Source organism: Salvelinus sp. IW2-2015, linkage group LG35 (genome assembly GCF_002910315.2).
Source record: "Salvelinus sp. IW2-2015 linkage group LG35, ASM291031v2, whole genome shotgun sequence".
In the NCBI taxonomy this organism is placed as follows: Eukaryota; Metazoa; Chordata; class Actinopteri; order Salmoniformes; family Salmonidae; genus Salvelinus; species Salvelinus sp. IW2-2015.
This window is the reverse complement of record NC_036874.1, coordinates 3,898,791-3,914,352: the sequence shown is the minus strand read 5'-3', so window position 1 is coordinate 3,914,352 and position 15,562 is coordinate 3,898,791. Positions and strand designations below refer to the sequence as shown.

General features: G+C 43.3%; 1 protein-coding gene across 1 annotated transcript in view; it reads right to left on the bottom strand.

Moving 5' to 3' along the window:
• Nucleotides 1-15,562, bottom strand: part of LOC111958629 (E3 ubiquitin-protein ligase UBR5-like) — a 46,947-nt gene that overhangs the window by 7,864 nt on the left and 23,521 nt on the right. Inside the window, 7 exon segments of the mRNA XM_070437314.1 lie at nucleotides 4-56; nucleotides 1,551-1,723; nucleotides 13,565-13,638; nucleotides 13,868-14,101; nucleotides 14,241-14,452; nucleotides 14,711-14,979; nucleotides 15,224-15,481. Coding sequence (XP_070293415.1) covers nucleotides 4-56; nucleotides 1,551-1,723; nucleotides 13,565-13,638; nucleotides 13,868-14,101; nucleotides 14,241-14,452; nucleotides 14,711-14,979; nucleotides 15,224-15,481 — 1,273 coding nt within the window.

Here is a 15,562-nt window from a genome sequence, read left to right as displayed (position 1 = left end):
GACGAGTACAGGCCCTGACTAGGACGGCCAAACAGATCCTCCTTCCTTGCATTGGGCTGGGAGGTAGAAAAATGTAAAATAAGTTGCAGTGTCATTATTGTAACAAACTAAAAACAGATTAACAACGTATTGGTAGTGGTGGATTTATTGACTTCTAGTGTATATTGCACTGCTTGCCCCATAAAGGTATAAGTAGGCAAATAAGCTCTATAGCTGTGTTTTAACATAACTACTGTCTGGCATCAATTACACTGCATTAAGGATTATAAAGAGGCTGTTTTGGGAGCCCGTTAGGACTTCACCTGCACATGTCACTTTAATTCAATTTCCCCTCAGATAGTTATCAATAAAATCTCATAATAAAGTGCAGTGTTTCAGATTTGCCTGCTGGGGGCAAGGAGACCCTCAGTGCCGCTAAAACCATTGACAACTAAAATCCGTTTAAGGGGTTGTTAAATAAATGTTAAAACTATTTGGTTGTAATATCTTAACCTCATGAAGAGCATAGTCAGAACTACACAGTTCAGATTATTCCATACTTAGCTCTGAGTTAAACAACAAGTATCCATGCTTGTCATGATCAGTAAACATCAATTGGCCATGTAATTTCAGATATGTTGAGGCTACCCTGACGTCTCTCAATAACCTTTAGTTAGATATTTGAGTGAAAAGTAAACTAACTATACCTGATAAGTATGAGTGGTTTAGGTTCATTTCCCCATCCTTTGTGGGCTCTYCTTGTCAAGCAGCAGAAGGGCGCATTTGCTGATGTAAGCCTATTGTTAGCTGATAATGTTTACTTTGCAAGCTACCGGTAGAAACGTTGTACAGTTGGCTAAACATAGTGCTAAGTAGACCTTATATACTTTTTTTTCTCCAACCAACATAGACCTACTTAGTGAAGTTAGCTAACATAAACCCTTAACATTTCTTGGTGTTTAAATCGCAATTGCTATTGACAAACCTGATTAATGGACCACGTCAAAATGGCTAGCCAATAAAATACAACATCAATACGGCTAGTTAACAAGCTAACTTTCAGGGGATAACTAGAAGTCTATATCCAAATATTGTTTAATTTGCTTGGCATCTATAGAGGTGATGACAGTAGTCCGAATGACAATTTGACGAGGACTTGCCAATGTCAAGCTCTTTCCAAAAGCCTAACCTCTGATGAAGCAAGCTAAGCGACATAGTTTGCTTAGCTAGCTAGATGCCAAATGATAGGTTACCCTCATTTATCTGAAAATACATGATCAATTGATGTTTACTGATCATGAAAAACATGCAGTTACTTGTTGTTTAACTCTGATAGAGCTAAATGTGGAATAATCCGAACTGTGTAGTTCTGACTATGCTCTTCAAAGTGATGATATTAAAACCAAATAGTTAACAATACCTTAAAAACAGCATGTACTTGTCAATGGTTTTAGTGGAGCTGGGGGTCTCCTTGCCCCCCAGCAGCCAAAATCTAACGCTCTGCACTGTATTGTGACGTTTTATTGATAACGACCTATACCGGTCAGTGCAAATTAAAGAAATGCACTAACCTGCAGGAGGTGAGGCTGGTCTGCCAGGGGGATGGCCTCAGCCAGGGGGACCTCGAAGGGGTTGGGGGGGATACAGCCCAGGAAGGTCATGGAGTCAGAGCGCCGGAAGAACGGGTGGTTCTGTCCCGTCTCAGAAGGGACCGGGTCATCCTCCTTATCCTGGAGCGTGGAGCCTGAGAGAGAGAGAGAGAGAGAGAGAGAGGTCAGCACTGCTTCCCTACATTTCTCCACACTACAAAAGACCACTGGGAAAGACTGGCCAAAAAACAACTGTACATAGTTCAAACTGCCTATCACCTACATCAGGGCTCTTCAACCCAGCAGTTCCTGGAGAGCTACCGTCCTGAAGATTCACGGCAACTGTAATCACACGCACCTGATTCTAATAATTAGCCGGTTGATAATCTGAATCAAGTTACTAAAACTGGGGTTGGAGTGAAAACCTACGAGGGTAGCTCTCCATGAACAGGTATGGAGAGCAATGACCTACAGTGACGTGTTAAAGTATTTGCCCCCTTTCTGATTTTCTCTATTTTTGCTACTGAATTTTATCAGAACTTCAACTAAAACCTAATTTTAGATAAAGGGAACCTGAGTTTAATAATAACTCAAATGTATACTTACTTTATTTATTTAATMAACAAAGTGATGCAACACCCAATTCCCCTGTGTGAAAAAGTAATTGCCCCTTACACTCAGTAACCGGTTGTGCCACCTTTAGCTGCAATGACAGCAACCAAATGCTTCCTGTAGTTGTTGAGTGGCTAAACGCCGTGAAGGAATTTTGGCCCATTCTTGCATGCAGAACTGCTTTAGCTTGGCAACATTTCTGGCTTCACGAACTGCTCAGTTCAAGTCCTACCACAAAGTCGTCTCAATTAGGATTAGGTCTGGACTTTGACTATGCTATTCCAAAACTTAAAATTTGTCGCTTTAACCATTTTCATGTAGAATTGTGTATTTTGGATCATTTTCTTGCTGCATGACCCAGATGCGCTTCAGCTTCAACTCACACACGGATGGCCTGACATTCTCCTGTAGAATTCTGATACAGAGCAGAATTCACGGTTCCTTCTATTAAGGCAAGTCATCCAGGTCCTGAGGCAGCAAAGCATCCCCAAACCGTCACACTACCACCATGCTTGACCGTTGGTATGAGTTTCTTAATGTGGAATGCAGTGTTTAGTTTTCACCAGACATAATGGGACCCATGTCATCCAAAAACTTGACTCAAGTTTGCCAAAAAGCACCTGAAGAATTACATTTCTATGGACAGATGAGTCAGACGACATGGGTCCCATTATGCCTGCCGAAAACCAAACACTATTCCACAGTAAGAACTTTAATGGTCAAGCATGTTTATTTTTTTATTGAACCCTTKTTTTACTAGGTAAGTTGACTGAGAACACATTCTCATTTACAGCAACGACCTGGGGAATAGTTACAGGGGAGAGGGGGATGAATGAGCCAATTGTAAACTGGGGATGATTAGGTGACCGGCCAGATTGGGGAAATTAGCCAGGACACTGATTTGTATTTATTATGAATTSCCATTAGCTGCCAAAGCAGCAGCTACTCTCCTGGGGTCCAGCAAAATTAAAGGCAYTTTAAACAAATTTAAAAACATAAAATACATTCAGATTTCACAACACACTGTGCCCTCAGGCCCCTACTCCACCACTACAACATATCTACAGTACTAAATCCATGTGTATGTATAGTGAGTATGTTATTGTGTGTGTGTGTGTGTGTGTGTGTGTGTGTGTGTGTGTGTATGCATGCATGTGTCTGTGCCAGTGTTTGTGTGGCTTCACAGTCTCCGCTGTTCCATAAGGTGTTTTTTTAATCAGTTTTAAAAATCTAATTTGACTGCTTGCATCAGTTACTTGATGTGGAATGGAGTTCCATGTAGTCATGGCTCTATGTAGTACTGTGTGCCTTCCATAGTCTGTTCTGGACTTGGACTGTGAAGGGCCCTCGTGGCATGTCTTGTGGGGTATGCATGGGTGTCCGAGCTCTGTGCCAGTAGTTTAGACAGAGAGCTCATAAATAAAAGTAGTGATAAAGTCAAATCTCTCCTCCACTTTCAGCCAGGAGAGATTGATATGCATATTATTAATATTAGCTCTCTGTGTACATCCAAGGGCAAGCCGTGCTGCCCTGTTCTGAGCCAATTGCAATTTTCCTTTGTGGCACCCGACCACACGACTGAACAGTAGCCAAGGTGCGACAAAACTAGGGCCTGTAGAACCTGCCCTGTTAGTGTTAAGACAGAGCATCACTTTATTATAGATAGACTTCTCTCCATCTTAGCTACTACTGCATCAATATGTTTTGACCATGACAGTTTACAATCTAGGGATACTCCAAGCAGTTTAGTCATCTCAACTTGCTCAATTTCCAAATTACTACAAGCTTTAGTTGAGGATTAGGGTTTAGTGAGTGTTTTTTTCTAAATACAATGCTTTTAGTTTTAGAAATATGTATGGCTAACTTATTCCTTGCCACCCACTCAAACTAACTGCAGCTCTTTGTTGAGTGTTGCAGTCATTTCAGTTGCTGTAGTAGCTGACGTGTATAGTGTTGAGTCGTCTGGATCCATAGACACACTGGCTTTACTCAGTCAGTGGCATGTCGTTAGTAAAAATTGAATAAAAACAAAGGGCCTAAACAGCTACCCTGGGGAATTCCTGATTCTAACTGGTTTATATTTGAGAGGCTTCCATTAAAAGAACACTGTGTTCTGTTTGACTGTTAACTCTTTATCCACAATATAGCAAGGTGTGTAAAGCCATAATACAAGTTTTTCTGGCAGCAGACTATGATCGATAATGTCAAAAGCTGCACTGAAGTCTAACAAGACAGCCCCCACAATCATTTTATCAATTTCTCTCAGCCAATCAGTCATTGGTTTAAGTGCTGTGCTTGTTGAGTGTCCTTCCCTATAGGCATGCTGAAATTCTGTTGTCAATTTGTTTACTGTGAAATAGCATTGTATCTGATCAAAAACCATTTTCACAGAAGTTTACTAAGGGTTGGTAACAGGCTGATTCGTTGGCTATTTGAGCCAGTAAAGGGTACTTTGCTATTCTTGGGTAGCGGAAAGACTTTAGCTTCTCTCCAGGCCTGAGGGCACACGCTCTTTAGTAGGCTTAAATTAAAGATGTGTCAAGTAGGAGTGGCAATATCGTCTGCTATTATCCTCAGTAATTTTCCATCCAGATTGTCAGACCCTGGTGGCTTGTCATTGTTGATAGACAACAATTTTCTCACCTCTTCCACAGACTTTACGGTATTCAAAAGAACAATTGTCTTTCACAATTTGGTCCGATATACTTGTGTAGTGTCAGTGTTTATTGCTGGCATGTCATCCCTAAGTTTGCTTATCTTGCCAATGAAAAAGTCATTAAAGTAGTTTGCAATATCAGTGGGCTTTGTGATGGAGTCGTCTGATTCAATGACTGAAGGAGCCGAGTTAGCTTCTTTCCCCAAAAAGTTCATTTAAGGTGCCCCAAAGCATTTTACTATTATTCTTTATCTTTGTTTCATAGTGTAGTTTATTTTTATTTACTTTAGTCACATTTTCTTAATTTGCAGTACGTTTGCCAATCAGTTGGACTGCCAGACTTAATTGCCATACCTTTTGCCTCATCCCTCTCAACCATACAATTCCTCATCAATCCAAGGGGATTTAAAAGTTAACAGTAATATTCTTAATGGATGCGTGCTTATTAGTAACTGGAATAAGTAGTTTCATAATTGCTCCTCATTACACACCAGCAAATATTCTTTACATCAAAACTTATTGTATGACCTCATACACTATATTAGGCCCAGCCTTTGGAACTTTGGTTTTCCTAGATATTGCTATTATATTGTGATCACTACATTATATGGATTTGGATACTACTTTAAAGCACATATCTGCAGCGTTAGTAAAGATGTGATCAATACGTGATGATTTAATTCCTGTGCTGTTTGTAACTACCCTGGTAGGTTGACTGACAACCTGATCCAGGTTGCAGGCACTTGTTAGAGTTCAAGGTTTTTTCCTGAGTGGGCAGCTTGATAGCAAGTCAATATTTAAAATCACCCAGAAAATATACTTCTTTGTTGATACATATATTATCAAGCATTTCACATGGAAAGCGGCAATACACAGCTAGGGATTATGTTCACAAATCTGATTGACCTTTAGCCATGTCTTCATGAATTTTGTGAAAGTGTGATATGTGGTGCAGTTGTGTGTGTCTGATGGCAGTGTATTCCAGACATGGGAAGCTCTCAGAGAAAGCAGATTTACTAAAGGTGCTTTTCCTTAAGGGAACTATACAGTCACCTCTCATGGCAGACCTTGTGGATCTGCTGCCATATGTTTGAGTTTCTGTTTAACAAAAATACTGAGTGGAGGGGGAGCCAGGCCATTTAGGATCTTGAATACAAGACATGTGTCGGTGTATTGCACAAGATTTTCCCAACTCAGGAGCTCATGCTTTCTGAGGATGTAACAGTGATGATGGCTATTGGGCGTCCTATCAGGCACTTTGAGAGCCTGTTTGTAGACAGACTGAATAGGTTTTAATGGTGTCAGCAAGCTTGGGCCCAACTAGTCAAGCAGTATGTTAAGTGGGGGAGTATCATAGATTTGAAGTACAGTTTTGCTACCTCTGTAGTCAAACAATTTAAGATACTACCAGATCAATTTAGAATTTCCCTTGGCTTCACCAATTATGTTAAGAAAAAAAGTTTGCCTTGGCCTGCCTGATTTCTTTCATCACCTTATTTCTCAACATGGTAAACCTACGTCTGTCATGCTCTAATTTTGATCTTAGGGCTATTTTTAGAGCATAATCTCGTTCTTTCACCAATTTCCAGATGTCTCCATTTAGCCAAGGAAGAGTGCTCTTTTGGCCAGGTTTGGATTTGATTTTCTTTAGGAAACCATTTATTGTAGTCTGGATTGTGGATAGAAAAACCTGACAATCAGCTTCCACGTCTGTATAGGACAAGAGATCATTCCAGTTAATTCCCTTAATTGCGTTTTCAAAATAGTTAAATTCAGTCTTAGGTATTCTTAGTTGATCCGGCTTTCTAACAGTAGAGAGGTTAAACCTGCTCTTAGCTTTCTGGCTATAAGTTTCAGATTATGATCAGATAGCCCAGTAACCATATTGAATGATTTAGTCACTCTGGTTTATTACTGAACACCAAATCAATCTGTGTTTTAGAGCAACAAGTCACCCTGGTTGGCCCTTTAACCTCTCTGGGATAGTCGGGACGGTAGCGTCCCACCTCGCCAACAGCCAGTGAAATTGCAGGGCGCCAAATTCAAAACAGAAATCCCATAATTAAAATTCCTCAAACATACAAGTATTATACACCATTTAAGATAAACTTCTTGTAAATCCAACCACAGTGTCCGATTTCAAAAAGGCTTTACGGAGAAAGCACACCATGCGATTATGTTAGGTCAGCGCCTAGTCACAGAAAACCATACAGCCATTTTCCAGCCAAGGAGAGGGCTCACAAAAGTCAGAAATAGCAATTAAATTTATCACTAACCTTTGATGATCTTCATCAGATGGCACTCATAGGACTTCATGTTACACAATACATGTTCTGTTCAATAAAGTTCTTATTTATATCCAAAAATCTGTTTACATTGGCGCGTTTAGTTCCGAAATCCAAAGGCACAATGTGCGCCCTCAACATCAAGACGAAAAGTCAAACGTTTTTTAAAAAGTTAGTAGAAACATGTCAAACGATGTTTAGAATCAATCCTCAGGTTGTTTTTGTCATAAATAAATAAATAAATAAATAATATTTCAACCGGACAAAAGCTTCGTCAATAGAAAAGGAGAAACAAGAAATGCGCGCTCCCGATCACACGCAGGACTCATGGCTGGAAATTTCCACTGGCCTCTCATTGAGAGTGCTGTATCTCCCTCATTTTTCAGAGTAAACGCCTGGAACAATGCCTAAAGACTGGCCACATGTAGAAGAAGCCATAGAGTTTGTGAACTGGGTCCTAAGTCTTTGTATGGTGGATAGGCTTTCAATGGAAAAACAGCCTTTCAAAATAATAGTACTTCCTGGTTGGATTTTCCTCAGGTTTTCCCCTGCAATATCAGTTCTGTTAAACTCAGACATTATTTTAACAGTTTGAAACTTGAGTGTTTTCTATCCAAATCTACTAATTATATGCATATCATATCTTCTGGGCCCGAGAAGCAGGCAATTTAATTTGTGCATGCTTTTCATCCAAAATTCTGAATGCTGCCCCCTACCCTAGTGAAGTTAACTTCTCTAGGGTAGGGGGCAGCATTCAGAATTTTGGATGAAAAGCATGCKCAAATTAAACTGCCTGGCTGTTGAAGAGGTGGGACGCTAACGTCTCACGTACACAAGAGAGGTTAATGTAAATCATCACACCCCCTCTTCCTTCAATCCTGTCTCTCCTGTCTCTCCTGAAAACATTGTAGCCAGGCACAATCAAAGCAGCATATGGAGAGTTTTTATGGAGCCATGTCTCTGAGAGGCAGAGGAAGTCAAGGTTGGAGTCTGTGAGTAGATGTTGAATTTGATCACTTTTTGGAATGACACTACGAATGTTCAAGTGCCCCCCTAGTAGTCCCTTGGGCTTAGCTCGTGGGTCCCAGATGACTCGAGAGTGATTGACACATTGAAAAAAGTTAAATGTTCTGTGTTTTCTGGCGGCTGGGTTTAGGCCATTTTGTTTCATTTTGATTAGGGGCAGTTCGGTAGCGCAATTAACAATCCCTCCCGCCTGCACTGGATGCGGGGAACTAACTAAAACAGCTTGCTTACCAGAAGCAGAGTCAGGGATCACATATAGCGACTTGGGTATGTTTGAAGAGTCAAAATATATCCTGGAGCCGGGTGAGTAGAGAGAAACCACGGGACCATAGCACTCACCCACTTCCACAGCGGCGACGATCAGTGGACGAGGCCATCCACTGCATTCCACTCCGGTGAGTATCACTGGCTCGGTGATGTTAGGCCCAGGATTAAGTTGCACATCCCCGGAGAGCAGGAGGGTAGTGAACAGGTAGTTTCACAGTTTCCGATAAATGTTGGACTTGTGTTTGTTACGCCTAAGCGGTTCAGCGGAATAGGGAGCGAGGTATACTTGGCCATTATTCAGAACATTATGGTATGCTGTGTACTGTCCACTCCCGTGGAACGGTGAACCAATGTGTTTGGTGTTGATATTCTCTGGCAGTAGATTTGTGTCATCCCAGCAAGAACGCACTGAGATTATCAGTAGAGCAGCTACATAACTGACAATCATGGCAAAGTACTGGAGATAAAACACATAATTGCACTTACACTCTTTGCATGAGTTACTTAACTGGGGTTGTCGTACACCTGATGTTTTAGATAAAATAACAGCATTCGTATGAGAAGCGGCACCTGCCACACCTCCCTGTCTTCCGTCCGCCATTATTATTGTTATTATTATTATTATTATTATTATTATTATTGTTTTAATGCAGCCATGAAATGCATGGACAGAGTACAGGAGCCAAGATGATTTGGATGGACTCAGTCATTCCTGAGAGTATCTTCTGCTTCCAGAAGGTGTCAAAGTTATCAATAAAAGTGACTCCAGCAGAGCTACAGTAGTCTTTTAGCCAGATGTGTATTGCCAGCAGTCTGCTGAATCTTTCACACCTGCGGCCCAACGATGGTACTGGACCTGAAATTATTGGCTGTTTGAGTCTTTTAAAGCTAAATTCAGTTCTTTAAAATCKATTTTTAAATGTTCAGAGCTAGCCCTCCTGATGTCGTTTGACCCCACATGGCCTACGACAGTGTCAGCTCCGGGCATCTGTGGTAGAACAGAAGGAAGCAGCCTTATGTCCTGTACTCGTGCTCCTGGGTAGCACAGGGTTTTTGCCTTGGGGATCGAGATGTTTCTCACCATAGAGCTGCCTATGATGACAGCTGGTGATGTTGAATGGCCCGGGTCTCTACGGCAGCCTCACGGTCTGGTGAGGCTGGGAGCTCCGAGGATCTGAACCCGAGGTAGAAGCCACCGGAGAGGGAGACGGAACCGAGGACGAAGACGCAGGTACCTCCGGATTCGATCTTGATTGAGAAGCCACCAAGGGCCAAGGCTCCGGAACCTCTGGATCCAGGGCGGCAAAGCTGTTTTTGGTCCGTGTCAGTTCCGGGTTCAACATCTCCATGGAGACCCTCGTTGCCAGAGGACACCTTCTTCGACTTCCACACCGAGTGACGTACCTCCATGGCTGGTTGGTTGGGTTGAGATCAGCTCTGTTCTCCAGGGAAGGGGGAGACCCCTTCGGGGATGGAACCCTGCCTAACACCAGCCAGTCAGCTGTGGAGAGCRGACACGGCGGCGAAACTTCCACCAGACCAGAGTGGCGTCCAGCTACTGGGGTGGAAGGAAAAAGTAGGTGGCCGTGGGTTCCCCAGTAGCTTATGTAGGTTTGCTACTTGCTTGCTAAGAATAGCTACTTCGCTCCTGTAGTCCTCCGCAAGCAAGCAGTTGCTACATTGAAAGTCAGTGCGGTCCACATTGTCCCGGGAACAAAGCAAAGTAAACACAGCTCCTGCAACGCTGGAAACTTTCAATAGCGGCCTCCATTTGAGTCCGCCGAGCCAGCTAGGCTTCGCGTCTCTCCKCCTATACGGAATCTGGCAGGATCCCGGGAGAGATGGCAGCGCTCACAAAAATGTAGCCCAACAGAGCCGCAGCCTCCAAAATAAAAATATATAAAAACACTGTCGGCTTTTAAACCAAGGTCTTTAGTTCAGGTTTCAGCGTTCGACAACATACGTCGCGTTCTGATGACGTGCTGTTGCTACATGACACCCCTACTCTTACGATAAGTGCCATGGGATCTTTAGTGACCACAGAGTCAGGACACCCGTTTAACGTCCCATCCCGAAAGACAGCACCCTACACAGGGCAATGTCCCCAATCACTGCCCTGGGGTATTTGGATATTACATGTTTTTAGACCAGAGGAAAGGGTGCCTCCTACTGGCCCTTAAACACCACTCCCAGCAGCATCTGGAATCCCATCCAGGGACATATCAGGACCAACCCTGCTTAGCTTCAGAAGCTAGTTTGGGTCTGCTTTGCTGCCTCAGGACCTGGACGYCTTGCCTTAATAGAAGGAGCCATAAATTCTGCTCTGTACCAGAATTCTACAGGAGAATGTCAGGCCATCCGTCTGTGAGCTGAAGCGCAACTGGGTCACGCTGCAAGACAATGATCAAAACACACAATCATGTCTACATGAAAGTGGCAAAAAAGKAACACATTTTAAGTTTTGGAATGTTCTAGTCCAGTGGTTCCCAAACTTTTTAATAGTCCCGTACCCCTTCAAACATGCAACCTCCAGCTGCGTACCCCCTCTAGCACCAGGATCAGGGAATTCAAATGTTGTTTTGCCATCATTGTAAGCCTGCCACACACACACACACAATACAACACATTCATTAAACATAAGAATGAGTCAGTTTGTCACAACCGGGCTTGTGGGAAGTGACAAAGAGCTCTTATAGGACCAGGGCACAAATAATAATCAATAATTTATCTCTTTATTTAACCATCTTACATATAAAACCTTATTCATCAAAAATTGTGAATAACTCACCACAGGTTAATGAGAAGGATGTGCTTGAAAGGATGCACATAACTAATGTTGGGTTGTATTGGAGATACTCAGTCTTAAATCATTTCCCACACAGTCTGTGCCTGTATTTAGTTTTCATGCTAGTGAGGGCCGAGTATCCACTCTCACATAGGTACGTGGTTGCAAAGGGCATCAGTCTTTAACAGAGTGATTTGTCAAAGGAAAACAGCTGAGGCTGAGCGCAGCCCTTTGCAGAAATCTGGCAGTGACTTCTGATTAAATTCTCTCAGAATATCGTTGGAATTTCGATGAGGCTCTCTTGTTCAGATATCGGGTAAGTGGACTGGAGGCAGGGCATGAAAGGGATAACGATTCCAGTTTGTGTCGTCCGTTTCGGAAAGTATCTGCGTAATTGCGCACCCAGCTCACTCAAGTGCTTCACTATATCACATTTGACATTGTCCGTAAGCTTGAGTTCTTTTGCACACAAAAAAAATCATACAATGATGGAAAGACCTGTGTGTTGTCCTTGTTAATGTAGACAGAAAAGAGCTCCAACTTCTTAATCATAGCCTCAATTTTGTTCTGCACATTGAATATAGTTGCGGACAGTCCCTGTAATCCTAGATTCAGATCATTCAGGCGAGAAAAAACCTCACCCAGATAGGCCAGTCGTATGAGAAACTCATCATGCAAGCGGTCAGACAAGTGAAAATGGTCAGTAAATAAAACTAAGCTTGTCGCCAATTATTTATTATTATTATTTTTTAAACGTGTCAATACTTTGCCCCTTGATAACCAGCGCAATTCTGTATGTTGTAAACGCGTTACATGGTCACTGCCCATATCATTGCATAATGCAGAAACTACACGAGAGTTCAGGGGCCTTGCTTTAAAAATACCCTCTCATGTCCTGGTTTCCAGTGGTTTTCCTTAATTGACCCCCCATAAACATAATGGACATATACCAGGAGCTGTGCCACCACCACATCTGTTGACTCATCCAGCTGTAACGCATATAATTCACCGATGCGTCATGACAGTGTTTGATGAAGGCTTTGTCTGTATAGTTTCTTTGGCATTTTCCCCCAGCATTGTCCCAGCCATATCCACGGCAGCAGGAAGAATTAAGTCCTCCACAATAGTATGGGGCTTGCCTGTCCTAGCCACTCGGTAGCTCACCATATAAAATGCTTCTAGCCCCTTRTTATTAATGGTATTTGTTGCCTTTATACATGTCTTACTACTCAAAAGTTGTCTTAATTCTGGCCCAAAAAAACTTGTGGCTTATTTTTCTAATTGCCATGTTTTATTTCTAAATGTCTACACAAGAGTGAAGGTTTCCCGCGAGAGAGTAACAGTTAATGTGATTGGATGTTAATTATTTGACTAGGCTACCTGTATTTGACATTGTGTTGTTATTTCGCTGAACACTAGACGGTGTAATTCAATTTTTAGCAGTGAAACGATGCTACTCAGGCAAGAAAAAAACTCAGCCAGATGTATAGCCCCATTGGAAAATATAAAATGCACTGTTCGAAAATTTGAAATCCCTTTTAATTGGCGTACCCCTGACGGCATTACGCGTACCCCAGTTTGGGAATACCTGGTCTAGTCTAAGTCCAGACCTAATTCCAATTTAGTTGTTGCGGCAGGACTTGAAAAAAGCAGTTCATGCTTGAAAACCCACAAATATCACCGAGTTAAAGCAGTTCTGCATGGAAGAGTGGGCCAAAATTCCTCCACAGCGACGTGAGAGACTGATCAACAACTACAGAAGCTTTTGGTTGGAGTCATTACAGTTAAAGGTGGCACGACCAGTTACTGAGTGTAAGGGGCAATTACTTTTTCAAACAGGGGCATTGGGTTGTGCATAACCTTGTTTATAAAATAAGTATGTAATTGTGTTCTTTGTTCACTCAGGTACCCTTTATCTAATATTAGGTTTTGGTTGAAGATCTGATAACATTCAGTATCAAAAATATGCAGAAGTAGAGAAAATTAGAAAAGGGGCAAATACTTTTTCACTAACAGTGACTAAAGCTGGCTGATTGAGCAAACAGTTTAAGTGTCGTTTGTCAGATTTAAGTGACTCAAAAAGGGCAAAACTGTTTGTCTAATCTGAACTTAACTGTACCTTTGGGAGCTGCCCTCTTCTTTTTGCCTCGTTTCTGCCTAACTGCCTTTCTTCTGGCTTGTCTGCCTTCCAATACCAGAAAACAACCTAACAGTGCTCCGCATATCAATGGACTAGTAACTCACTCTTAAAATGGCTATCAATCAAACTGAGGTGAAAAATAATAGGTTAAGACACCTGTATGAGAACACTTCAAATAGAACACACAAATATCAAAGCATATCATTCATAAATCGATTAACTTACTTTGATTGGTGTCCTCGTCATTCTCATGTTCAGAATCTTCATTGTCCAGTCCCAGTTCCAGAATCTCACGGCTCCTGTGGGGTAAACTAATAGAGTTAAATCACACTGAACATTTGACATGCGGGTCATATTCTAAGGGGAGTCAGTGGCTCCTTCTCAATAAGGCTTTCCTTGATTCCTCACGTCCTCACTTCCTTCTCAAAAAGCATTGCAGAAGAAGCCAAGGTCAGAGGTGAGGAATGGAGAAAACAGTCGAGAAAGAGTCAGTGTAAACATGTCCATCCATTCCAGGGGAGTCAGTACCTCTTGCGGTCCATCTGTGTTGTGTCCAGAGTTGTCTGCTGGTTCATGGCTTTGATCCAGTAGATTAGGGCCTGGAAGACGTAGGCCACGTGTTTGAGAGAACACACATCTAGCACAGGCAGAACATCAGAGTGCTCGTCATTATGGGAACGCATCAGAGACAGGGCGTAGTTCAGGAAGTCTCCCCGCGCTGACATCATCCCCTGACGCACTGTCAGCAGAGTGGCCGCACGCCTGGGAGGAAGGAACACACACACATCAGCGACTTGAAATATAATCCATAAACAATTGCAAACTAGTGGGGGCCTATGAAACACTGCTGATTGCCAATAACACATTCTACTATTTTGGGTTACACTTATTTTACCCAGACCTCCGTCCCTCCAAGGTGCGGAGACTGGCTTCCTCGCGGGCGGTCATGCGCTCCCTGCGGGCGGAGTGCTGCGAGGCGTGGAGGGGGTGGGATGGGTGTCCGGGGTCGCCTGCTGAGGACAGGGCCGAGCCGTAACGCAGCTGAGCCTCTGTAGAGTCCATGATGGACACCATCCAGTTCCACGTAGGGATCAGCTTCTCCTCAACAAAGTTCTGGTGGTTTAACACACAGATAAGGTTGTTTCAGTCAGAACGTAAATAACACTTGTGTAGTGTAAAAGTCAATCAAATTTGCATTCCACAAAACAGTTGGAGTCACTTTATTCAGAAAGGTGTCTATTGCTTCTTATCCCATAGGTACAACAGAATAATTATCCTATAAAATACTTCCAGAACCACTTTGTTGACACTAACATGTGACCATTGGTAGGTAACATAATGCAATGTGATCTGTGTGTGGGTCTGTGTCACCTGCAGGTTGACAGCGTCCTGGTAGGTGAGTTTGACTGCAGCAGGGTACTGGGAGTAGACCAGGTGATTGTACTTGGGGATGAGGCTCATCAGGTCAGAGATCTGTCTGATGACGATGCTGTAGGCCCGGGCTAAGCTGGAGGCTGACGTCAGGTAGCTGGACGAGTTGGAGGCCTCCAGAGCTGCAGCCGCAGCGGCCGCGCTGGTGCTGATGGCACTGCTGCGCCGCAGGTTGGACGGGTCGATGTAGATCAGACCTGTGGAGCTCGCTGCTGGGCACAGAGACATGAGTCAGCACAGACAGACCTCACCAACATAGTCCCCAGCAAAACATAACACCAAAAAACTTCCCACTGACTCAGTCCAATATGCTCTTGCGATAGAATGACAGACAAAATATATTTTAAAAAATCAATACAAGACTGTCCTAAATGCAGTCCATCTTGGATGTGTCAATATGAGAGTACTGGTGTGTGCGGCACAGATTGTGTGTGTAGTAGTATTAGTGCTGACCAGCAGGGGTGGAGGAGCTGGAGGGGGCGCTGCCCGTGGCTCTCTGGCTGGGGGTGTTGCGTACAGCCCACTGCATGGAGCGCGGCGCCTGGGCAGCACTGTTGACGTGGGAGGCGGTGGTGGTCCTCTCCAAGGGCTCGTCCAATAGAAAGGTCTCCTGGTCCACGTCGTCGCTCTGGCTGCTGCTGCTGTCCGAGTCGCTCGAGTCGTTGGACTGGGAGTCGTCCTCTGAAAAGAAGGCAGGGACACTGCTGGCACCTTGGTGGAGAGATGGGAAGACGAAGGGGATGAGAGCGGTGCATGGGGAAATAGAGAGAGAACGAGAGAAATCTCTCTCTG